At 46.4% G+C, this 21,961-nt stretch overlaps 1 protein-coding gene and 1 long non-coding RNA gene across 2 annotated transcripts in view; both read right to left on the bottom strand.

Moving 5' to 3' along the window:
* Window positions 1-354: 354 nt before the first annotated feature.
* MNT (MAX network transcriptional repressor) overlaps window positions 355-21,961 on the bottom strand; it is a 131,171-nt gene continuing 109,564 nt past the window's right edge. The window contains exons 5-6 of the mRNA XM_070735239.1: window positions 4,312-4,504; window positions 355-1,473 (exon numbers count right to left, since the gene is read on the bottom strand). Of these exons, the coding sequence (XP_070591340.1) occupies window positions 764-1,473; window positions 4,312-4,504 (903 nt within the window). The 3' untranslated portion in view covers window positions 355-763. The remainder of the gene's footprint in view (window positions 1,474-4,311; window positions 4,505-21,961) is intronic.
* On the bottom strand, window positions 18,679-19,492 carry LOC139162322 (uncharacterized). The gene is made up of 2 exons (XR_011558301.1): window positions 19,294-19,492; window positions 18,679-19,201 (listed from the first exon to the last, which is right to left on the bottom strand). It is a non-coding gene; the product is annotated as an uncharacterized lncRNA (long non-coding RNA).

Genomic DNA, 21,961 nt, shown 5'->3' with positions numbered 1-21,961 from the left:
ATCTAGAAAAATTCTTATACATACGTACATTCATACATATATGTATACTTACACACACATATATATATATTTTATATATATATGTATATATAATATGGTTCTCTGTGAACACCATTGATGGGCAGATATATATATATATATATATATATATATATATATATATATATATATATATATATATATATATATATATATTCTATGATTTCTTTCTCCTCTATGCAAGTCTTAATAAAAGAAATCAGCCATTAAAAAAAAGAACTACAAAGAAGCAACACATCAAAAAATAAAATAAAATAATAACATTTTTTTTAATAAAAAAGTGGTGGCGGCTGGGATAGTTGAAAGGAAAAGTCGAACTCTTAAGAAGTTTATTACAGTCTTATTTCACTGATTACATGTCAAAAGAAAAAAAAATCACTGTGAAGGAGAGTTTATTGATTTATTTTTTCTCTCTCTCTCTCTGATTAGGGGAAAATTCAAGTGCAGAAGCAGCCCTTATGGATTTTTACTATCCCTCCCCACGCCCCCCCCCCCCCCTTCCCATGACCAGGTTTTTTGAGAGAAATCAAAACGGGGCGGAGGGGGGGGCTGGGGAAGGGACAGGTGGAGGGAGGAAAGGTTATCTCTGCCCGTCCCGCGGCCGCTCTCTCTCTCTCTTGCGCCATCCTTTCGCGGAAGGTGTGTCCAACCCCCTCCTGACATCTCTGCCATGGGCCACAGTTGGAATGTATGGAGTTTTCATCCAGTTGCTTTGCAGCTGATTCTACGCCAGCTTCAAGGTGCTTACGGGAAAAGAGGGCATGGTAACCATGGTGACGGGGTTCAAGACCGTTTGGCCCACCAACTGCTGGTGGTGGACCACTTGAGTTCCAACGCCGGGCTTTGCCATGACCGCTGCTGGCTGGCCGAGGCTGGCAGTCCCGTTCACTTGCTGGTGAGAGATGGCGTGCGCAATGTGGCCCACCACGGGCTGGCTGACCGCCACGGGCTGCGGATAGAGGGGGAGCTGCTGCCCCAGGTGGGCTACATGGTTGAGGGTGGCCGGATGCACAGTGATGTGGCCGATGGGCTGAGCCGTGGTCGTCAGCTGGACCGGGCTGGAGGTGGACGAGGGCGCGAGGTGGGCAATGTGCTTGGGCTGGGGGCCCGGGAGAACGTGGTTGACAGTCTGAATGACGGAGGCGTGGGTAGTGGCCGTGTGGGCGATAACAGTCGATTGCACGGTCGAGGCCGCCACGAGGTGAGTCTGTGCCGGGACAATCGCTTGGGGCTGGACTAGGGCCTGGGGCTGGAGGGGGGGCGGGGCGTGGGGCGGGACGTGCTTCTGGGCCAGCGGCAGAACCGATGGGCGATGGGCGGCGACGATGGGGGCCACGGCTTTCAAGAGCTCGGGATGCTGGCGATGGGCGAGCTTCGGCAATGAATTGACAGGGCTGTTGTCTTCCATGTCCTCATCCATGTTGTCTTCTCCTTCTGCAGGGGGGATAAAACAGAGGTGGATGTAAAATGCTGACTGTGGAAAAAGACCGGAATCCACAGAAGGCCAAATCAGATCGTCCAACCACTGAAATCCCTATTTCTTCTAGGAATTGTAAACTGCCCAGCATCACTTAGGTGCGATGGGAAGAAATTTAATAGATGATAGACCAGTGATGGCAAACCTTTAGAAACATAGAAGACTGACGGCAGAAAAAGACCTCATGGTCCATCTAGTCTGCCCTTATACTATTTCCTGTATTTTATCTTAGGATGGATATATGTTTATCCCAGGCATGTTTAAATTCAGTTACTGTGGATTTATCTACCACGTCTGCTGGAAGTTTGTTCCACGGATCTACTACTCTTTCAGTAAAATAATATTTTCTCATGTTGCTTTTGATCTTTCCCCCAACTAACCTCAGATTGTGTCCCCTTGTTCTTGTGTTCACTTTCCTATTAAAAACACTTCCCTCCTGAACATTATTTAACCCTTTAACATATTTAAATGTTTCGATCATGTCCCCCCTTTTCCTTCTGTCCTCCAGACTATACAGATTGAGTTCATGAAGTCTTTCCTGATACGTTTTATGCTTAAGATCTTCCACCATTCTTGTAGCCCGTCTTTGGACCCGTTCAATTTTGTCAATATCTTTTTGTAGGTGAGGTCTCCAGAACTGAACACAGTATTCCAAATGTGGTCTCACCAATGCTCTATATAGCGGGATCACAATCTCCCTCTTCCTGCTTGTTATACCTCTAGTTATGCAGCCAAGCATCCTACTTGCTTTTCCTACCGCCTGACCACACTGCTCACCCATTTTGAGACTGTCAGAAATCACTACCCCTAAATCCTTCTCTTCTGAAGTTTTTGCTAACACAGAACTGCCAATGCAATACTCAGATTGAGGATTCCTTTTCCCCAAGTGCATTATTTGGGGAAAAGGAATCCTCAATCTGAGTATTGCATTGGCAATTCTTGCCTTGGGTGCCGAAAGAGTGCATGGTGTGTACTCAAGTGCCCACACCCATAATTCAATGCCTGGGGAGGGTGAAAACAGCTTCCCTCACCCTCTGGAGGCCGGAAATGGCCTATTTCTTAACTTCTGGTGAACCCAGTAGGCTCGTGTTTTGCCCCCTCGGGCACCAAAGGCTTTCCTTGTGGCCTTTGTGCAAGCCAAAAATCAGCTGGCCAGCACACACATGCATATTGGAGCTGTGCTAGGGCAACAGCTCGTGGGCCGGCAGATATGGCTCCGTGTGCCCCCTGTGGCACACGTGCCATAGGTTCACCATCACTGTGATAGACAGATGAATGACAGATTGACAGATGATAGATGATGGATAGATAATGATGTACAGTGATCCCCCGATCGTTGCGAGGGTTCCGTTCCAGGACCCCCCGCAACGAGCGGGTTTTCGCGAAGTAGCGCTGCGGAAGTAAAAACACCATCTGCGCATGCGCAGATGGTGTTTTTACTTCCGCAGCACTAGCGAGGAGCCGAAGATTGGGGGCGGCGCGGCTGTTTTAAAACGTCGCCGCCGGCATGGGAGGCTTGCCAGCACCCCCCGGACCCCCAACCCGGGTTTGGGGGGCTGCTAGGAAGCCGCCCATGTCGGCGGCGACGTTTTAAAACAGCCGCGCCGCTTTCCAATGAGTCCCGAAGACAAACGTCAAACTTCCGTGTTTGTCTTCGGGACTCATTGGAAAGCGGCGCGGCTGTTTTAAAACATCGCCGCCGGCATGGGCGGCTTGCCAGCCCCCCCCCGAACCCGGGTGGCCGGGCGAGCAGCGAGCGAACGGCGGGTGGCCGGGCGAAGGGCGGGCGAGCGGCGAAGGGCGGGCGAGCGGGTGCTGGGGAGGGCTTCTCGCCCTCCCGCCAGCAAGAGGGGGAGCGAACGGCGTGGGCAGGCTGCGGACAAGCCGTTCGCTCGGGCCGCTTCCCAGCTGAGTACTCAGCTGGGAAGCGGCCCAAGCGAACGGCGTGGGCGGGAGAAGGGCGCGCGAGCCGCGGGCGCGCAGGCAGGCAGGCTGCGGACAAGCCGTTCGCTCGGGCCGCTTCCCAGCTGAGTACTCAGCTGGGAAGCGGCCGAGCGAAGCGGCAGCAGCGAGGAGTTTGCGTGGGCGGTGGGGAAACTCCTCGCTGATGCCCGCCAAGAGGGGGAAGACCTAGGGAAGCCGCCCAGCAGCTGATCTGCCCGGCACTATCTATGCATGCGTGCCCATAGAAAAAAGGGCACGCATGCGCAGATGGTGTTTTGACTTCCGGGTTGAAAAATCGCAAATTAGCCTGTTCGCAATGGTCGGGGACGCAATAACCGGGGGGATCACTGTATAGACATTCAGTGGTTCTCAACCTTTCTAATGCCCCTTAATACAGTTCCTCATGTTGTGGTGACCCGCAATCATAAGTCTAGCCCAATTCTCCCAGCAGAGCTTTAAGCTGATTGGCAGGAAGGTCAGAAGGACACCCCCACTGCAACGCCTGATTGGTCGTTTGTAAAAATATTTTCCAAAGTGCCAGAATAGAAGCTTTAGTTCTTAACACCATGGGAAATTTGTCTTTTCCCATGTCTTAGGCCAGCTCTGTGAAACGGTCGTTGGACTTTCCCTTCTGTCCTCCAGACTATACAGGTTGAGTTCATGAAGTCTTTCCTGATAAGTGCAAGCTTTATTTGCAGCGTACATATTTTCTCTCTTTCTCTTTCTCTGTCTCTGTCTCTTTCTCTCTCTCTTTCTTTTCCTTCCCTTTTATATTTTATTTATTTTTAATCTTTTAAAGTTTTGTCTCATCACGAAACAGAATCTTGCCGTGAAATGGCACCTCAACGTACCTGAAGCAGTTGAAGTCGACGCTTGATCATCTTCGGGTTGAACCGTCTGGCGGATTATCCGGTCAATTTCTAAGACGTCCATCCATTGACTCAACTCATTCTTCAGCTCTGCCAGACGTTGCTGGGTGGCGATTTTCTCTCTGGCCAGCCGCTCCATCTCATGCTCATACTCTTTCTCTTTGCGTTTCAAGGTCTGCAAAGAAAAGCAAAATGTGAAAACCAGAAGAAGGTGGATCCAAAGGGAGAAGAAGGGAGAAGGGGGACCTTTCCTCCTCGGACAAATGAAGCCTTCCACCGAAACAGAGCTCTGGAAGAGAAAATATCTTCTTGTAAAACTTTGCTTGACCGCTCAAATGACAGGAAATCCTCACTTTCTTGGCACACCCAGAAAAGGAAGAAGCTGAGTTACAATTCTTTTATATCACACTTGCAAGAATGTAAGGCGTTAAGTTGTCCTCTTCAACAAAGGCCGGGATTTTCATGACCTTTAAAAAATACCGTGTTTCCCCGAAAGTAAGACAGGGTCTTACTTTCTTTTTATCCCCAAAAGCCCCACTATGTCTTACTTTCAGGGTATGTCTTATATTGGAAAAAACGGTGCGCGCTGGAGTCAGAAAAAGACATAGACAGACGGGGAGGGAGCCGGCCGGCCGGCCAGGCCCGGAGTGCGCTGCCAGCTGGGAAGGAAGGAGGGAGGGAGGCGGCCCCCGCCCCCGCTGCTTTCCCCACCGCGCCGCTCCCAAGCGCCTTCCTCGCCCTCGCTGCCTTCTCGCTCTAAAGGTCCAGCTAGATGAGAGGGAGGCGGCAATACCCGCGTGTTTCCCCGAAAGTAAGACATATGTCTTACTTTCGGGGTACGGCTTATATTAGCCGACCCCCCTGAAACCCCCGATACGTCTTACAATCGGGGGTGTCTTACTATCGGGGAAACAGGGTAGTGTGTTTTGAAGATTTTAAAAGAAACCATTCAAAAGGAACACAGAATGCCTCTTCTAAGAGGTTGCCAATTTACAATAGGCTTTCTATTATTATTATTATTATTATTATTATTATTATTATTATTATTATTATTATTATTATTTATTAGATTTGTATGCCGCCCCTATCTGCAGACTCGGGGCGGCTCACAACAGTGATAAAGAACAATATGTATTGACAAATCTAATAATTTAAAATCTAAAATAGATTTTCTTTCTCTGGCATAAGCATTTCCTAATGTTTATTATTTCATCTCCCATCATCCTCAGCAAATGGGATGGGGTGGAAATGCTCCTGGTTCACTGGTGTTCTGCCCCAGCACTGAGCCCCCAAATAATTACGCACAAACCAATGTCCAAACACAGTTTGTTTTAGTAATTAACACAAAGTCTCCTAATAACTTTTTAGGAGTGTAAAAAGCACAAGAAAGTCAGAAGTTATTCTGTTAATACACCATCTTAATGGCTGGCTGAAGTCCAAGAGATAATTGGCAAATCTTTCTGTACTTGCCACAAGTCCCAAAACTAGAAAATGCAAGAAACAAGATCTGTGCTCGAATGCAAACTGGAAACGCAGAAGTCAAGATTCAGAAGCGACGTTGTTCCCTGCAATTATGCTCAGCATGGCTAGGATGTACCGTGTTTCCCCGAAAATAAGACACTGTCTTATATTAATATTTGCTCCAAAAGTTGTGCTACGTCTTATTTTCGGGGGGTGCCTTATATTTCTCAAATAAGACAAATTCACAGGCAGAAAAGCTGACACCCCCAAAGAAAGTGTACCGTACGGTACACTGATTACGGTACGGTACCTGTCAGTATGGCACCCACACACACAAACGACGGCACTTATATGGTACAACAGTATACTCCCGCTATTGCAGCTTCCGGCCACCAGGGGAACTACAGTCTACGCGCTGTACTGGAGACTGTAATGGCGGTGAGACAGCAGCAGATTGTGTCTGTTGTACTGGACGGTACAAAGCGATGGAAGGGGCCAGCAGGGGATGCCACATTATTACGGTACCGCTATGAACAGCTTTGAATGGTACCGTATGTTTTTCCACCGTGCCGTATGTAAACTTGACTACACCTTATTTTCAGGGGGTGCCTTATATTAGCAAATTCTGCAAAACCTCTGACATGCCTTACTTTCGGGGTACATCTTATTTTCAGGGAAATAAGGTAAGTAGTCTAAGGGCATAGCCCATTAGCCTGCAGCTCTACTCTGGATGAGACTTCCTCCTGAGTAAACCTTCTCACATCTTGGTAGCCCTGCATGCTCTTGCATTCAAGAAAGGAGTAGCCCCTCCTTTCCTGTCACTACCAAGAGGTGCTGGAGGTTCCAAAGGCCCTGGCTGCCAAAGCTGCTGGCGGGTCATAGCACTCGTGCCTGTCAATCATCAAAGAGCCGGTCGCAAAGGGAGCGTGAGGCTCCGCCAACCCGCCACCCTTTGGGTTCTTTTAAAGCAACTCAAATGGCAGCGTCTGGGCAGATGGGCAGAGCCTCATGCTCCCTTCACAATTGGCTCCCTGACGACTGACAGGCACAAGCTAACCGGGCGCATTTCACACCTGAAATGGGATCAATGTCTTTAACGAGTATTTGGACTTTTAAAACCCCGCCTTTGCATTAAACAGTCATTCTATGATGTTTCTCAGCTGGAACTACATGTGATATCCTACCAGTTTCTTTAATAGAGTACAGTAGTATTGTAGAAGAATTTTATGGATTTTTAATGGATTTAAATTTTTTAATGGATTTAATCCCTTTGAAAACCGTGAAATAGCGAATCCGCGAAAGATGAACTGTGACGTAGCGAGGGATTACTGTATTTGTCCCTCTCCAACGCCTGAGAGATGGAAAGAATCAGACGCTAAACTAAAATTGGAAGAACGGTGTTTTAATGATCCAAGGAACTGGATGAATGAGCTTATGAGGTCGACCGCTCTACTCAAACATGATTCGGTTATGCTCTGCTCTTTCGGACGCATTAAGGAACAACTGTTTGAAGCTGAACGGAGTGCAAGTATATTTTATGTAACACAACTGAGCAGAGGTGAGCCTCATATACTGTCACAACTGGTTTGCCCAAGAACCAAAAATGTAAGCACACGCGCATCAAATAAAAGGCGATTATATGGGACGGGATAACGGTCATAACTATCGGTTTGCCTAAACTGCTGGTCATAACTATCGGTTTGCCTAAACTGGTCCGAAATGGCAGCAGTCCATCTCTGCAACTGAGGGAGTTTTTAGACTCAGTCCTTCAAGTCCTATGATTCCACAGCTGGCCTGCCATCACTGAGGTAAAAAAAACACTGTTTTATTTATTAATTAATTAATTAATTAATTAATTAATCAGATTTGTATGCCACCCCTCTCTGTAGACTCGGGGCGGCTAACAACATTAATAATACAATGTAAACAAATGTAATAATTAAGTTAATTTAAAATCCCCAATTTAAGAAACCAATCATACATACTGATTGATATACCATGCATAAATTTTATAAGCCTAGGAGGAAGGGAAAGTCTCAATTCCCCCATGCCTGACAACACAGGTGGGTTTTAAGGAGCTTACAAAAGGCAAGGAGAGTGGGGGCAACTCTGATATCTGGGGGGAGTTGGTTCCAAAGGGTCGGGGCCGCCACAGAGAAGGCTCTTCCCCTGGGCCCCGCCAAACGACATTGTTTAGTTGACAGGACCCGGAGAAGGCCAACTCTGTGAGACCTAACTGGTCGCTGGGATTTGTGCAGCAGAAGGTGGTCCTGGAGATATTCTGGTTTGGTGCCATGAAGGGCTTTATAGGTCATAACCAACACTTTGAATTGTGACCGGAAACTGATCGGCAACCAATGCTTTAAAGAAATGCAAATGTTGTGGCTCTGTGCTCCATCCACATCCTGGACATATATTTTCTTTTATATTTTCTTTTATGTACACTGAGAGCACATGCACCAAAGGCAAATTCCTTGTGTGTTCAATCACACTTGGCCAATAAAGAATTCTACTCTAAAATGTTTCAACTCCTACCCTCAAAACGTCGCTATAGAGCACCACACACCAAGACAACTAGACACAAGAACAGTTTTTTCCCAAATGCCATCACTCTGGATGGAATTTTTTGTCCTAGGAGGAAACCATTCTGGAAACCATGTCCTATGAGGAACAGTTAAAGGATCTAGGGATGTTTAGTCTGCAAAGGAGACTTGATAGCTGTCTACAAATATCTGAAGGACTGTCACAGAGCAGAGGGATCAACATTGTTCTCATTAGCACATGGAAGGACTAGAAACAATGGAATGAAACTGCAAGGGAGTAGATTTATTTTATTTATTTATTTATTTATTTATTTATTGGATTTGTATGCCGTCCCTCTCTGTAGACTCGAGGCGGCTAACAACAATGATAAAAACAGCATGTAACAATCCAATCCAATACTAAAATAACTAAAAATACCCTTATTATAAAAACCAAACATACATACATACAAACAAACATACCATGCGTAAATTGTAAAGGCCTAGGGGGAAAGAGTATCTCAGTTCCCCCATGCCTGATGGCAGAGGTGGGTTTTAAGAAGTTTACGAAAGGCGAGGAGAGTGGGGGCAATTCTAATCTCTGGTGGGAGTTGGTTCCAAAGGGCTGGGGCTGCCACAGAGAAGGCTCTTCCCCTGGGTCCTGCCAAACGACATTGTTTAGTTGATGGGACCTGGAGAAGGCCCACTCTGTGGGACCTAACTGGTCGCTGGGATTTGTGCAGCAGAAGGCGGTCCCTGAGATAATCTGGTCCGGTGCCATGAAGGGCTTTATAGGTCATAACCAACACTTTGAATTGTGACCGGAAACTGATCGGCAACCAATTTAGATTAGATTAGATTAGATAAGATATCAGAAAAAACTTTCTAACTGTAAGGGTGATAAACCAGTGGAACAGTTTGCCACAGGAGGTGGTGGGCTTGCCTTCAATGGAGGTCTTCAAACAGAGACTGGACAGTCATCTTTCTGGGAAGGTTTAATGAATCCTGCATTGAGCAGGGGGTTGGACTCGATGACCCTAGAGGTCCCTTCCAATTCTATGATTCTATGACTCTGCTAAACAAATAATCCCCTCAACACTGCTAAACTATTTACTAAGTCTGCACTACTATAGCTACTACTTTTTTCTTATCATTCCTATCACCCATTTCCTCCCACTTATGACTGTATGACTGCAACTTGTTGCTTGTATCCTTTAGATTTTTATTAATATTGATTGTTTCCTCATTGCTTATTTGATCCCTGTGACAACCATTAAGTGTTGTATCTCATGATTCTTAACAAATGTATCTTTTCTTTTATGTACACCTAGAGCATATGCACCAAAGACAAATTCCTTGTATGTGCAATCATACTTGGCCAATAAAGAATTATTCTATTCTATTCTATTCTATTCTATTCTTTTGGAGTGTTACATTTGCTGAAGCCCATTAAAGCAGAAGTGGGGAATAATAGCCCTTTTATGACTTGTGGACTTCAACTCCCAGAATCCCTGAACCAGCCATGCCGGCTCAGGAATTCTGGGAGTTGAAGTCCACAAATCATAAAGGGTCCAAGCTTCCCTCTATCTGCACTAAAGGGAGATTTAGCTTGTAAATTAAGATATTTTTTTAAAAAATAGCAAAGCAAAAACACGTTCCTGTCTTATTTAAGCCCTGAGCAGCCCCTTATGCTGAATATTTTAAAAAAAATCAATTTTATGGAAGGAACAGACTCAAACTCAACCCGGATAAGACGGAGTGGCTGTGGGTTCTGCCTCCCAAGGACAATCCCATCTGTCCGTCCATTACCCTGGGGGGGGAATTACTGACCCCCTCAGAGAGGGTCCGCAACTTGGGCGTCCTCCTCGATCCACAGCTCACATTAGAAAACCATCTCTCAGCTGTGGCGAGGGGAGCGTTTGCCCAGGTTCGCCTGGTGCACCAGTTGCGGCCCTATCTGGACCGGGACTCATTGCTCACAGTCACTCATGCCCTCATCACCTCGAGGTTCGACTACTGTAATGCTCTCTACATGGGGCTACCTTTGAAAAGTGTTCGGAAACTTCAGATCGTGCAGAATGCAGCTGCGAGAGCAGTCATGGGCTTACCCAGGTATGCCCATGTTTCACCATCACTCTGCAGTCTGCATTGGTTGCCGATCAGTTTCCGGTCACAATTCAAAGTGTTGGTTATGACCTTTAAAGCCCTTCATGGCATCGGACCAGAATATCTCCGAGACCGCCTTCTGCCGCACGAATCCCAGCGACCGATTAGGTCCCACAGAGTGGGCCTTCTCCGGGTCCCGTCAACTAAACAATGTCGGTTGGCGGGCCCCAGGGGGAGAGCCTTCTCTGTGGCGGCACCGACTCTCTGGAACCAACTCCCCCCGGAGATCAGAACTGCCCCTACTCTTCCTGCCTTCCGTAAACTCCTCAAAACCCACCTTTGCCGTCAGGCATGGGGAAATTAAACATCTCCCCCTGGGCACATTTAATTTATACATGGTATGCCTGTGTGTGTGTCTGTTAGTATATGGGTTTTTAAAAAATCTTTAAATATTTTAATTAATTGAATTATTTATGATTTGTTTTACACTTGTTGTGAGCCGCCCCGAGTCTTCGGAGAGGGGCGGCATACAAATCCAAATAATAAATAAATAAATAAATAAAAAATAAAAAAAGAGATCTGGTTACAGAAATCTTGGCAATGGATTGGCTGATTTTACCATCCAATTGATTTCCAAGCTCATTAACGGGGAGCCTTCTCAATCCTCTTGATGTACCATTTTCCTAAAAACAAAGGAATGCACCAATCTTAATCCTTGACAGATAGCAATTCTTTTCCCCAAACTCTGGAATAATAATAATAATAATAATAATAATAATAATAATAATAATAATAATAGTAATAATAATAATAATAATAATAATAATAATAATAATTATTATTATTATTAATTAGATTTGTATGCCGCCCCTCTCCGAAGACTCACAACAGTAATAAAAACAGTATAACAATGGGACAAATCTAATAATAAAAATATATAAAAACCCCAATAATTAAAACCATACAGCACATACACACCAAACATGAAATATAAAAAGCCTGGGGGAGATGTCTTAGTTCCCCCATGCCTTGCAATATAGGTGGGTCTTGAGTAACTTGCGAAAGACAAGGAGGGTGGAGGCCGTTCTAATCTCTGGGGGGAGTTGATTCCAGAGGGGAGGGGCCGCCACAGAGAAGGCTCTTCCCCTGGGGCCCACCAAACGACATTGTTTGGTCGACGGGACCCGGAGAAGGCCAACTCTGTGGGACCTTATTGGCCGCTGGGATTCGTGGGGTAGAAGGCGGTTCCGGGGGTATTCTGGAATGCCAGTTAGTGAGTCTATACTAGCCGTGCATTGAAGTGAGCGACACAAAACTGCCATTTAAGGAAAGTAAATATAAGTCTCTCTTTCTTTCTTATGGGCCAATTCTCTAGAGAACACACCTCAGCATAATTCTATCCTGAGTGATCCATTTGTGACTCAGATTATAAAACTCCATGAGGGCTAGGACCTTGAAAAGAGGGAAGGTAAGAACGAGCTGAACGAAGGAAGTGCTGCCTTGGTAGGCCTGGTTTCTCCCTCTTCTTTAGGGCCTTTGACAATTTGCCACAGCCGACTCGCAGGACAACTGTGAGAAGAAAGGTCGTAAAGTGGGGCAAAGCTCACTTAATGACTGTCTCACCTAACGAAAGAAATTTTGGCTTTGAGGACTGCATGTGAATTATTTTAGGTGAGTGCACTGCAAAACTCATTGCGCTAACAATGATTAAACACGATCAGTTTGTATTAAGCATCTCTTAATGGACACAATGACAACACACTCACTCTACAAAAAGACCTGGACTTTGTCTCAGACTGGTCTAACACCTGGCAACTTCAAATATCAACCAACAAATGCTCACAAGATCATATGCTGCAACGTCCTACCGGTCAATGACTACTTCAGCTTCAACCGCAACAACACAAGAGCACGCAACAGATTCAAACTTAATACGAACCGCCCCAAACTTGGCTGTAAAAAATATGATTTCAACAATCAAGTAATCGAAGCGTGGAACTTATTACCGGACTCAATTGTGTCAACCCCTAACCCCCAACATTTCTCCCTTAGACTCTCCACGATTGACCTCTCCAGGTTCCTAAAAGGCCAGTAAGGGGTGTACATAAGTGCACTGGTGTGCCTTTCGTCCCCTGTCCAATTGTCTTTCCTTTCTCTCACTTATCATATATATTTTCTTTCTTTCATATATCCTCTCCTCTAAGTTCACTTTACCTTTATATACATTACTACATGTCTATTTTTCTTCCTATGTATTTGTGTATTGGACAAACGAATAAATAAATAAATAAATAAATAAACAAACAAACAAACAAACAAACAAACAAACAAACAAACAATCCAGGCCTGAAAATGTCTCCAGAGACAGATTATAAAGTTTTGCAGGCCAGGATAAAAATCGAGCGTTTTCCAAAACACTTAAGGGAGTACCTCTGTGTGTGTGTGTGTGTGTGTGCGCGCGCGCATGGTCTCTGATTTATGAGTTTGTATTTTCAGAAGGAGCTCCCCTCCTTTGGTAGTTTTGCCTATGGCTGGACCTCGCCCCACCCTGGCTGCGAATTTCGGCTGACATCTATGCCTCTTCTATTCAGAACAGCCTTATCAGAAGGGCGCAGCAGGGAAGGTGGCTGGTTCCGATTTTACCCCAAACAGAAAGGAGATTAAAAAAAATGAAGATTAGCTGGAGGAAATACAATTTATAAAAGCCTTGGCATAAGATCCATTGAACGCACAAAAGGATGTTCTGAGAGGCAAGGTAGAAAAAGGTCTTTACTCTGAACTAGGCTTGTTAGTTCTCACTCAAACCATCATCCGGCAGATCTCTGGGGTTGAAAAAGGGAGCTTATCTGGGGCTCGGAAACGGGCCCTTCGATTTGAAAAGGGTTGCTCATCGCTGCAGATCCCTCCGCGACCTAATAGGTACGTCTAGCCACAAGTTTAGGAAAGGCAGGGGTTGATTCACCAAACCATTCAAAATTAATTGCTTGGTTGCAACTGTGAGTTTGTGAAGCTTTTTCAGTGAATTCAGCTAAATTGGCAGTGTTTGGCCTGGGGGGACAACGCTTTCAAGGAGATTGCAGGTGAAAAAGTATATTGTGCTCATGCAGGGGTAGAGCATGTGTCGAAGGGGTCGGTCCACAGAAAAGCAAAGTACATTATAATGTAATTACTGTCTTTTTAACATGAGAAAAAAGAGAAACGAATAGTTTTTAAAAGTCCTTGCTTTTAAAAAGTCATTTTGTTTTATGTATTTTGGTACCTTTTACAGTGTTCCTTCACTTTTCGCGAGGGATGCGTTCCAAGACCGCCCGCGAAAGTTGAATTTCCGCGAAGTAGAGATGCGGAAGTAAATACACTATTTTTGGCTATGAACAGTATCACAAGCCTTCCCTTAACACTTTAAACCCCTAAATTGTGATTTCCCATTCCCTTAGCAACCACTTAGATTATTACTCACCATATTTATTAATTAAAGTTTATTAAAAATATATTTATTAAAGGCAGACGAATGTTTGGCAGTGACATATGATGTCATCAGGCAGGAAAAATCGTGGTATAGGGGAAAAACTGTGAAGTATTTTTTAATTAATATTTTTGAAAAACCGTGGTATAGACTTTTCGCGAAGTTTGAACCCGCGAAAATCGAGGGAACACTGTATAGATAGTCTTCGACTTTCCTGAAGCTGGACAGAGCGAAAACGGCTGAAACGAAGGCCGAAAACCAGCTGGCTAGTGCGCATGCATGCTGCAGCTGAAATAAGGCAACGCCTGGCATGACCTTAGATATGGCTCTGCATAGTAGCAGTTTGCTACAGGTGCGTATCAAGATGTCGCACTGGTGGTGAAAATTGAGCTACGTGTGCAGTTTTACTTCCCGGGCGTGCATGCACATGCATCCGAGTGAGGTTTTGCTTCTGCGCATGCACCAAAGCCTCACGAGGGGACGCACACATGCACAAGATTTCAACAATTTTTTTGCTTCTGCATATGAAGAAATCTCTCTCACATGCGCATCCCCTCATAAGATTTTTGCTTCTTGTGCATACGCAGAAGCAGAATCTTGCTCGGATGCATACACGCGCATGCCAGGGACATGAAGCTGTGCGCACAGCGCACCGGTTGCAACAGGAGCGGCAATCCCCATCTGGCTCTGCATGCCACCTGTGGCACATGTGCCAAACGTTCGCCACTACTGTCCTATAATGTACATCAGGGGTCTCCAATTGGTTGCGCTATGGCCCACTACTGGCCCACAGCCTAATTGCCCCCGGGATGCGTGAGTGGCCGGCCGGTGCACATGCCTTTGTGAACAGGCACGGCCCCATTCGTGTCGCAAACGGTTGCAGCCCCACTCGCGTGAGCCTCATCACAGGCGCATGCTTGTGGCTCCATTCCTATGTCAATGTTGTAGGCGTTTGCGCCAGTGGTGAAATACAAAAAAAAAAATTACTACCATTTTTGTGGGTGTGATGTAGCTCGATGGGTGTGGCTTGGTGGGCGGGGCAAGGGAAGGACACTGCAAAATCTTCATTCCCACCCCGCTCCTGGGGGAAGGATACTGCAAAATCTTCATTCCCACCCCACTCCTGGGGGAAGGATACTGCAAAATCCCCATTCCTTCCCCATTCTGTGGCCAGCCAGAGGTGGCATTTGCCGGTTCTCCCAACTACTCAAAATTTCCGCTACCAGTTCTCCAGAACCTGTTGGATTTCAACCCTGGTTTGCATATGCGCGCACACATATGCCTGCCTCTCCAACGAAATCATCCCCTCTTTCCCTCCCCCCCCCCCACCGGACCGCCAACTCTGCTCTATTTTTTAAAAAAAAATATTTTTATTGATTTTTAACAAGTTTAATATACACACAAAAACAGTGCATAGTGAAATGTGCCCACCAACTCTGCTCTACATAACCTCTGGAACCGCCTGCTACCGCACGAATCCCAGCGACTGATAAGGTCCCACAGAGTTGGCCTTCTCCGGGTCCCGTCGACTAAACAATGTCGTTTGACGGGCCCCAGGGGAAGAGCCTTCTCTGTGGCGGCCCCGGCCCTCTGGAACCAACTCCCCCCGGAGATTAGAACGGCCCCCACCCTCCCTGTCTTTCGTAAACTACTCAAGACTCATTTATACCGCCAGGCATGGGGGAGTTGAGATAGCTCTTCCCCCTAGGCCATTACAAGTTATGCATGGTATGTTTGTGTGTATGTTTGGTTTTATAATAGGGGTTTTTAGTTGTTTTTTATTATTGGATTGTTCCTGTTGTGTTTATTATTGTTGTTAGCCGCCCCGAGTCTGCAGAGAGGGGCGGCATACAAATCCAATAAATAATAATAATAATAATAATAATAATAATAATAATAATAATAATAATAATTATTATTATTATTATTATTATTATTACATAACACAATTATCCTCTCTATGCAAGTTTCGCAATTATAAACCCATATAAATATTTAGCAGATAGCTAAAATGACAAGACCTATCCAAACGGATAGCAGGCTGCACGCTTTTTCATTTTGATTCCTTTTAACACACACATACACACCCAAGTATGTAATTGCTGCCAAGCAATGTGACTCATACACTTGTGCAGAACCGAAGGCATTCATTACGCAGGAACGAACGACCCAACAACATCATCTTGTCTGGTGTTACAAAGCAATTTGCAAAGTCATCCCTCCCCCACAATTTGCAGGTCTGCTTTGCCCTGAATGGCAGAACAAGCACTAAAGTAAAATATACAGAAATATAACAGTAAACATGCATACAGAACAAATACTAAAAGCGAAGTTTACAGAAATGCAACACAGAATACACACCGTGTATTCTGAAGAAAGCCTGAAGAAAGTTAAGCTGCAGGTTGTCCTTGATTTACGACCACAATTGTCTCCAGGATTTCCAGTGCTGAGTGAGACAGTTGTTAAGTGAGTTTTGCCCCATTTTATGACCATTCTTACTGAAATAAACTAGCCTAGGCAGCAACTAGCCTAGGCAGCAGACAAGACGGAGTGGCTGTGGGTCTTGCCTCCCAAGGATAATTCCATCTGTCCGTCCACTACCCTGGGGGGGGGGAATCACTGACCCCCTCAGAGAAGGTTTGCAACTTGGGCGTCCTCCTCGATCCACAGCTCACATTATAGAAACAACTTTCAGCTGTGGCGAGGGGGGCGTTCGCCCAGGTTCGCCTGGTGCACCAGTTGCGACCCTATTTGGACCGGGAGTCATTGCTCACAGTCACTCATGCTCTCTACATGGGGCTACCTTTGAAAAGTGTTCGGAAACTTCAGATCGTGCAGAATGCAGCTGTGAGAGCAATCATGGGCTTTTCCAGGTATGCCCATGTTACACCAACACTCCGCAGTCTGCATTGGTTGCCAATCAGTTTCCTGTCACAATTCAAAGTGTTGGTTATGACCTATAAAGCCCTTCATGGCACTGGACCAGATTATCTCAGGGACCGCCTTCTGCCGCACGAATCCCAGCGACTGGTTAGGTCCCACAGAGTGGGTCTTCTCCGGGTCCCGTCGACCAAACAATGTCGTTTGGCGGGTCCCAGGGGAAGAGCCTTCTCTGTGGCGGCCCCGACCCTCTGGAACCAGCTCCTCCCTGAGATTAGAACAGCCCCCACCCTCCTTGCCTTTCGCAAACTCCTTAAGACCCACCTCTGTCGTCAGGCATGGGGGAATTGAAATAACTTCCCCAGGCCTATACTGTTTATGTATGGTATGTTGTGTGAATGTTTTTAAATTATGGGTTTTTAGCTTTCTAATTATTGAATTTGTATTTTACACTGTTTTTCTGTTGCTGTTGTGAGCCGCCCCGAGTCTGCGGAGAGGGGCAGCAAACAAATTAAATAAATGAATGAATGAATGAATGAATGAATGAATAAATTATTACTGAAATAAACTAGCCTAGGCAGCAACTGTTAAAAATTACCAGTTTTTCTTGCCAGAACAAATGTAACACACAAAGGGCAATCGGCTGTCAAAAGACGCAAGAACAAGTCTGAGGGAAAGTGGGGCGTCTTTAGCTTATACAGTATAGCCTTTGCCCTGGCAACAGGATTTATTTGACATAGTAACAATTCTCCCGCCAGAAATCCGTAGCCAATCAGAGCGCAGTATGTAAATACGGTACCTTAGGTACCCTTTTGAACTACTTAAGTAAACATGATTTCCCCGTTGACTTTGCTGGTCAGAAAATCACCAATGGTGACCTTCCACCATTCTTGTAGCCCGTCTTTGGACCCGTTCAATTATATCCATATCTTTTTGTAGGTGAGGTCTCCAGAACTGAACACAGTATTCCAAATGTGGTCTCACCAGCGCTCTATACATCGGGATCACAATCTCCCTCTTCTTGCTTGTGATACCTCTAGCTATGCAGCCAAGCATTCCACATGCTTTCCCGACTGCCTGACCGCACTGTTCACCCATTTTGAGACTGGCAGCAATCACGACCCCTAAATCTTTCTCTTCTGAAGTTAAAATAAAATAAATAGATAAATCTTGGGGATCAGATGATTTCTATTTTTTGCGATCTTCTTAGCTGGTTTCCGACAAGCAAAAAGTCATTGGCAGAAACTAGATTCGCTTAACGACAACATGACACGAGTCACAACTATGGTTACTCTCTTAACATGAGCTGTGGTGGCCCAGTGGTTAGAGTGCAGTACTGCAGGCTATTTCTGCTGACTGCCGGTTGCCTGCAGTTTGCAAGTTCGAATCTCACCAGGCTCAAGGTTGACTCAGCCTTCCCTCCTTCCAACGTTGGTAAAATGAGGACCCAGATTGTTAGGGGCAAGGTGTGGATTCTCTAAAAATTGTTTTAAGAGAGGGCTGCAAAGCATTGTGAAGTGGTATTACTGTGAAGGTCTTAAGCATAAAACGTATCAGGAAAGACTTAATGAACTCAATCTGTATAGTCTGGAGGACAGAAGGAAAAGGGGGGACATGATCGAAACATTTAAATATGTTAAAGGGTTAAATAAGGTTCAGGAGGGAAGTGTTTTTAATAGGAAAGTGAACACAAGAACAAGGGGACACAATCTGAAGTTAGTTGGGGGAAAGATCAAAAGCAACGTGGGAAAAGACCCGTTGTACCTACCTGAACGGTCTTCTCGATGCACTGGAAGGAGAGTCCAACATGGGTATTTAACCAATCCTATTGGTAGAGACTGAGTAAAAAATTAGCATAATAATAGGTACCGCCCCCTTGCAGTCCCCCATGAGCTCAGTTTTAAAAACGAAAGGCACTTAAGAGGATAACCAACTTTTATTGAACAATTCAATAACTCATAAACCAACCCAACCTCCGGTGTCCCTGAACTTCTACTACCGGGTGGGTTTGGACTCTCCTTCCAGTGCATCGAGAAGACCGTTCAGGTAGGTACAACGGGTCTTCTCCACTGCATCTGGAAGGAGAGTCCAACATGGGATATACCAAAGATCTTAAAGCCCATGGGAGGGAGAAGGTCTAGCTAGGGACTTAGGAGAAACACAAACTCTTTGAAGAACCCTCCTGCCAAAGGCTGCTTCTGCTGAAGCAAAGGAGTCCAACTTGTAATGTCTAATAAACGTCGTAGGGGCTGCCCAGGTTGCAGCCCTACAAATGTCCTCTATCGATGCTTGAGTAGACCAAGCCGCCGAGGTCGCAGCACTCCTGGTTGAGTGAGCCGTCAATCCTTCCGGAACTGTGTGTCCTCCGGCCTTGTAGGCCTCCGAAATACAGTCCTTAATCCAATGACTAATGGATTTTGCCGATAGTCCAAGTCCCTTCCTATATTCAGAAAACGAAATAAAGAGAGTTTCAGATTTACGGAACTCCTCCGTCCTTCTAATGTAAATCTTTAGAGCCCTTCGGACATCCACCTTATGCCACAGCAGCTCCGACGGATGACTCCCATGAGTACAGAAATCCGGGAGAATTAGTTCCTGCTTCCTGTGGAACGCCGTGTTCACCTTTGGCACAAAGGTGGGGTCCAGCCAAAGGACCACCCTATCTGGGTAGAAGACACAGAGGTCAGGTCTCACAGATAGGGCCGATATCTCCGACACCCTGCGCGCTGATGTAATAGCCACAAGGAAAGCTGTCTTTATGGAAAGCAACCTAATCGGTATGGACCTCAACGGTTCAAAGGTGGGTTTAGTTAAAGCCTTAAGTACCCACGTAAGGTCCCAGGATGGAAATCTCCTGACAGGCGGGGAATGCTTATTACTGGCTCCCTTAATAAAGTCTCTAATCCAAGCGTGTTGAGCCAATGAACGAGACTCTGAGGTCTGAATCATGGTGGCTAGGGCTGCCACCTGTCTTTTTAAGGTATTAGGGGCTAGGCCTCGCTCTAACCCTGCTTGTAAAAATTCCAAAACTGTGATTACAGAAGCTTCCCTAGGATCGCGTAAGTCCTTGTTGCAAAAGTTACAAAATGCTGCCCAGGTTGCTTGATAAATCCGAGAAGTCGATGGGCGCCTGGCAGCCTGCATGGTATCTATGACCTTCTCCAGTAAGTCCATTTGCTTCAATTTATGCCTTTCAAGTGCCAGCCTGTCAAGTGCAGCCATTGGGGATCTGGGTGTTGCAGATTCCCCTGGCTCAGCGAGATGATCTGATCCGGGATTCTCCACGGGGGTGACACTGAAAGCTCCACCAAGTCCGCGAACCACGGCCGACGTGGCCAGTGCGGTGCTAGTAAGATCACTTCCGCTTCCTCGTGAAGAATCTTCTCCACCACCCTCGGGATGAGATTCACGGGAGGGAAGGCGTAAAGGAGGCCGGGGGGCCAAGGTGACATTAGAGCATTGGTCCCTTCTGCCCTTGGGTCCGGGAAGCGTGTGAAGAACCGCGGGAGCTGGGTGTTCTGGCTGCTGGCAAACAGGTCCACTAGGGGAACCCCGAACCTCTGGGTCAACTGATGGAACAGGGCTGGATCGAGTCGCCACTCCGACAGATCCAGAGTAGTCCTGCTGAGCCAATCCGCTGTGGAATTGCTGATCCCTGCGATATGCTCTGCGGTCAGAGATGCTAGATGGGTCTCGGCCCAGTTGAAAAGCATCGTAGTTTCCTCCATAAGTCGTTGCGACCTTGTGCCCCCTTGGTGGTTCAGGTGGGCCCTGGTCGCTACATTGTTGGTTAAAATAAGTACGTGTTTGCCCTCCACTATGGGGGCAAAGGCTTATAGGGCTAGAAACACTGCCCTCAGTTCTAAGAAATTTATATTGACCGAAGATAGTTCCTCCACCGTCCATTGCCCCTGGGCCATATGTCATCCCAGATGGGCACCCCATCCGTATAAACTGGCGTCTGTGGTGAGAATGAGACGGTCCTGAGTGCGAAAGGGGGAGCCTTCCTGAATTGCTTCGGTAAGCCACCACTTCAACGACTCTCTGACTCTCTTTGGTAAGTTGATAGTTCTTTGTGAGTGACTGACCTTGGCTCTCTGAGCTGGTAAGAGAAACCACTGGAGGCCTCTTATATGGTGTCTGGCCCAGGGGACTATACCTATGGCCGACACCAACGTTCCCAGCACTTTTGACAACAGTGCCAGTGGGGCCCGTCTGAGGCGGACCAAGTTGGAAACTAGGCGATGAATATTCTCCTGCCTCTTGGGAGAAAGGGTTACCTTGCCTGATATGGTATCGATGATTGAACCCAGATGTTGTAGTCTGGTCGCGGGAGACAACTGGCTTTTTTCTACGTTGATAGTGAAGCCATGTGCTTCTAATGTCCGTATCGTTCTGGCTAGGTCCTCTCTGGCCTGCCCGGGGGACCTGGACAAGATAATTATGTCGTCCAGGTAGGCCATCAGTCTGATGGAATGAGACCGAAGGTTGGCCGTCAGGGCGTCCAGCAACTTGGTAAAAGTCCGTGGGGCCGAGGAAAGGCCGAAGGGCATGGCCCTGTATTGGTAATGGATGCCCTCTGAACAGAACCTGAGAAATTCCCGGTGTCTCGGGTGCACAGGCACGTGAAGGTAGGCTTCCTTTAAATCTATTGAAGTCAACAGATCTCTGGAGCGTATCGAGGGAAGAATAGTCTGTAAGGAGTGCATGTGGAATCTCCTGTATTTTATGTAGATATTGAGTTGTTTCAAATTTAGTATCATCCGGTATCCTCCTGAGGACTTGGGTACCAGGAAGATTCTGGAATAAAACCCCTTGCCTACTTCTTGCAGAGGTACCTGTTCGATGGCTTGTATCTCCAATAAATGGGCAATCTCCTTGCGGATCTGCTGCCTCTTGTGCAGGTCCCGAAGCCTCGGGCAACTTACAAATCGATGAGGAGGAGGTCCCATAAATTCCAGACGAAGTCCCTCCGATACGGTGGCTAACACCCACTTGTCCGAGGAAGTGAGTAGCCAGGAGGGGCTGAAGTGTTGCAGCTTCCCTCCTAGTGGTAGAGGCTCGGATGAGTCATTTGGAACGACGAAATCCCCTCTGGTTGCCTCCCCGAAAGGGCCGCCTGGATTGCTGGAAACCTCTCGGCCGATCCTGATAGGATCCACGATCACTCCTGAACGGTTGTTGGGAATATTGGCTCTGG

This window comes from Erythrolamprus reginae, chromosome 1, assembly GCF_031021105.1.
Source record: "Erythrolamprus reginae isolate rEryReg1 chromosome 1, rEryReg1.hap1, whole genome shotgun sequence".
NCBI classification, from domain to species: domain Eukaryota; kingdom Metazoa; phylum Chordata; class Lepidosauria; order Squamata; family Dipsadidae; genus Erythrolamprus; species Erythrolamprus reginae.
Note: the sequence above shows the minus strand (reverse complement) of the source record. Positions and strands in the feature narration are given on the sequence as shown.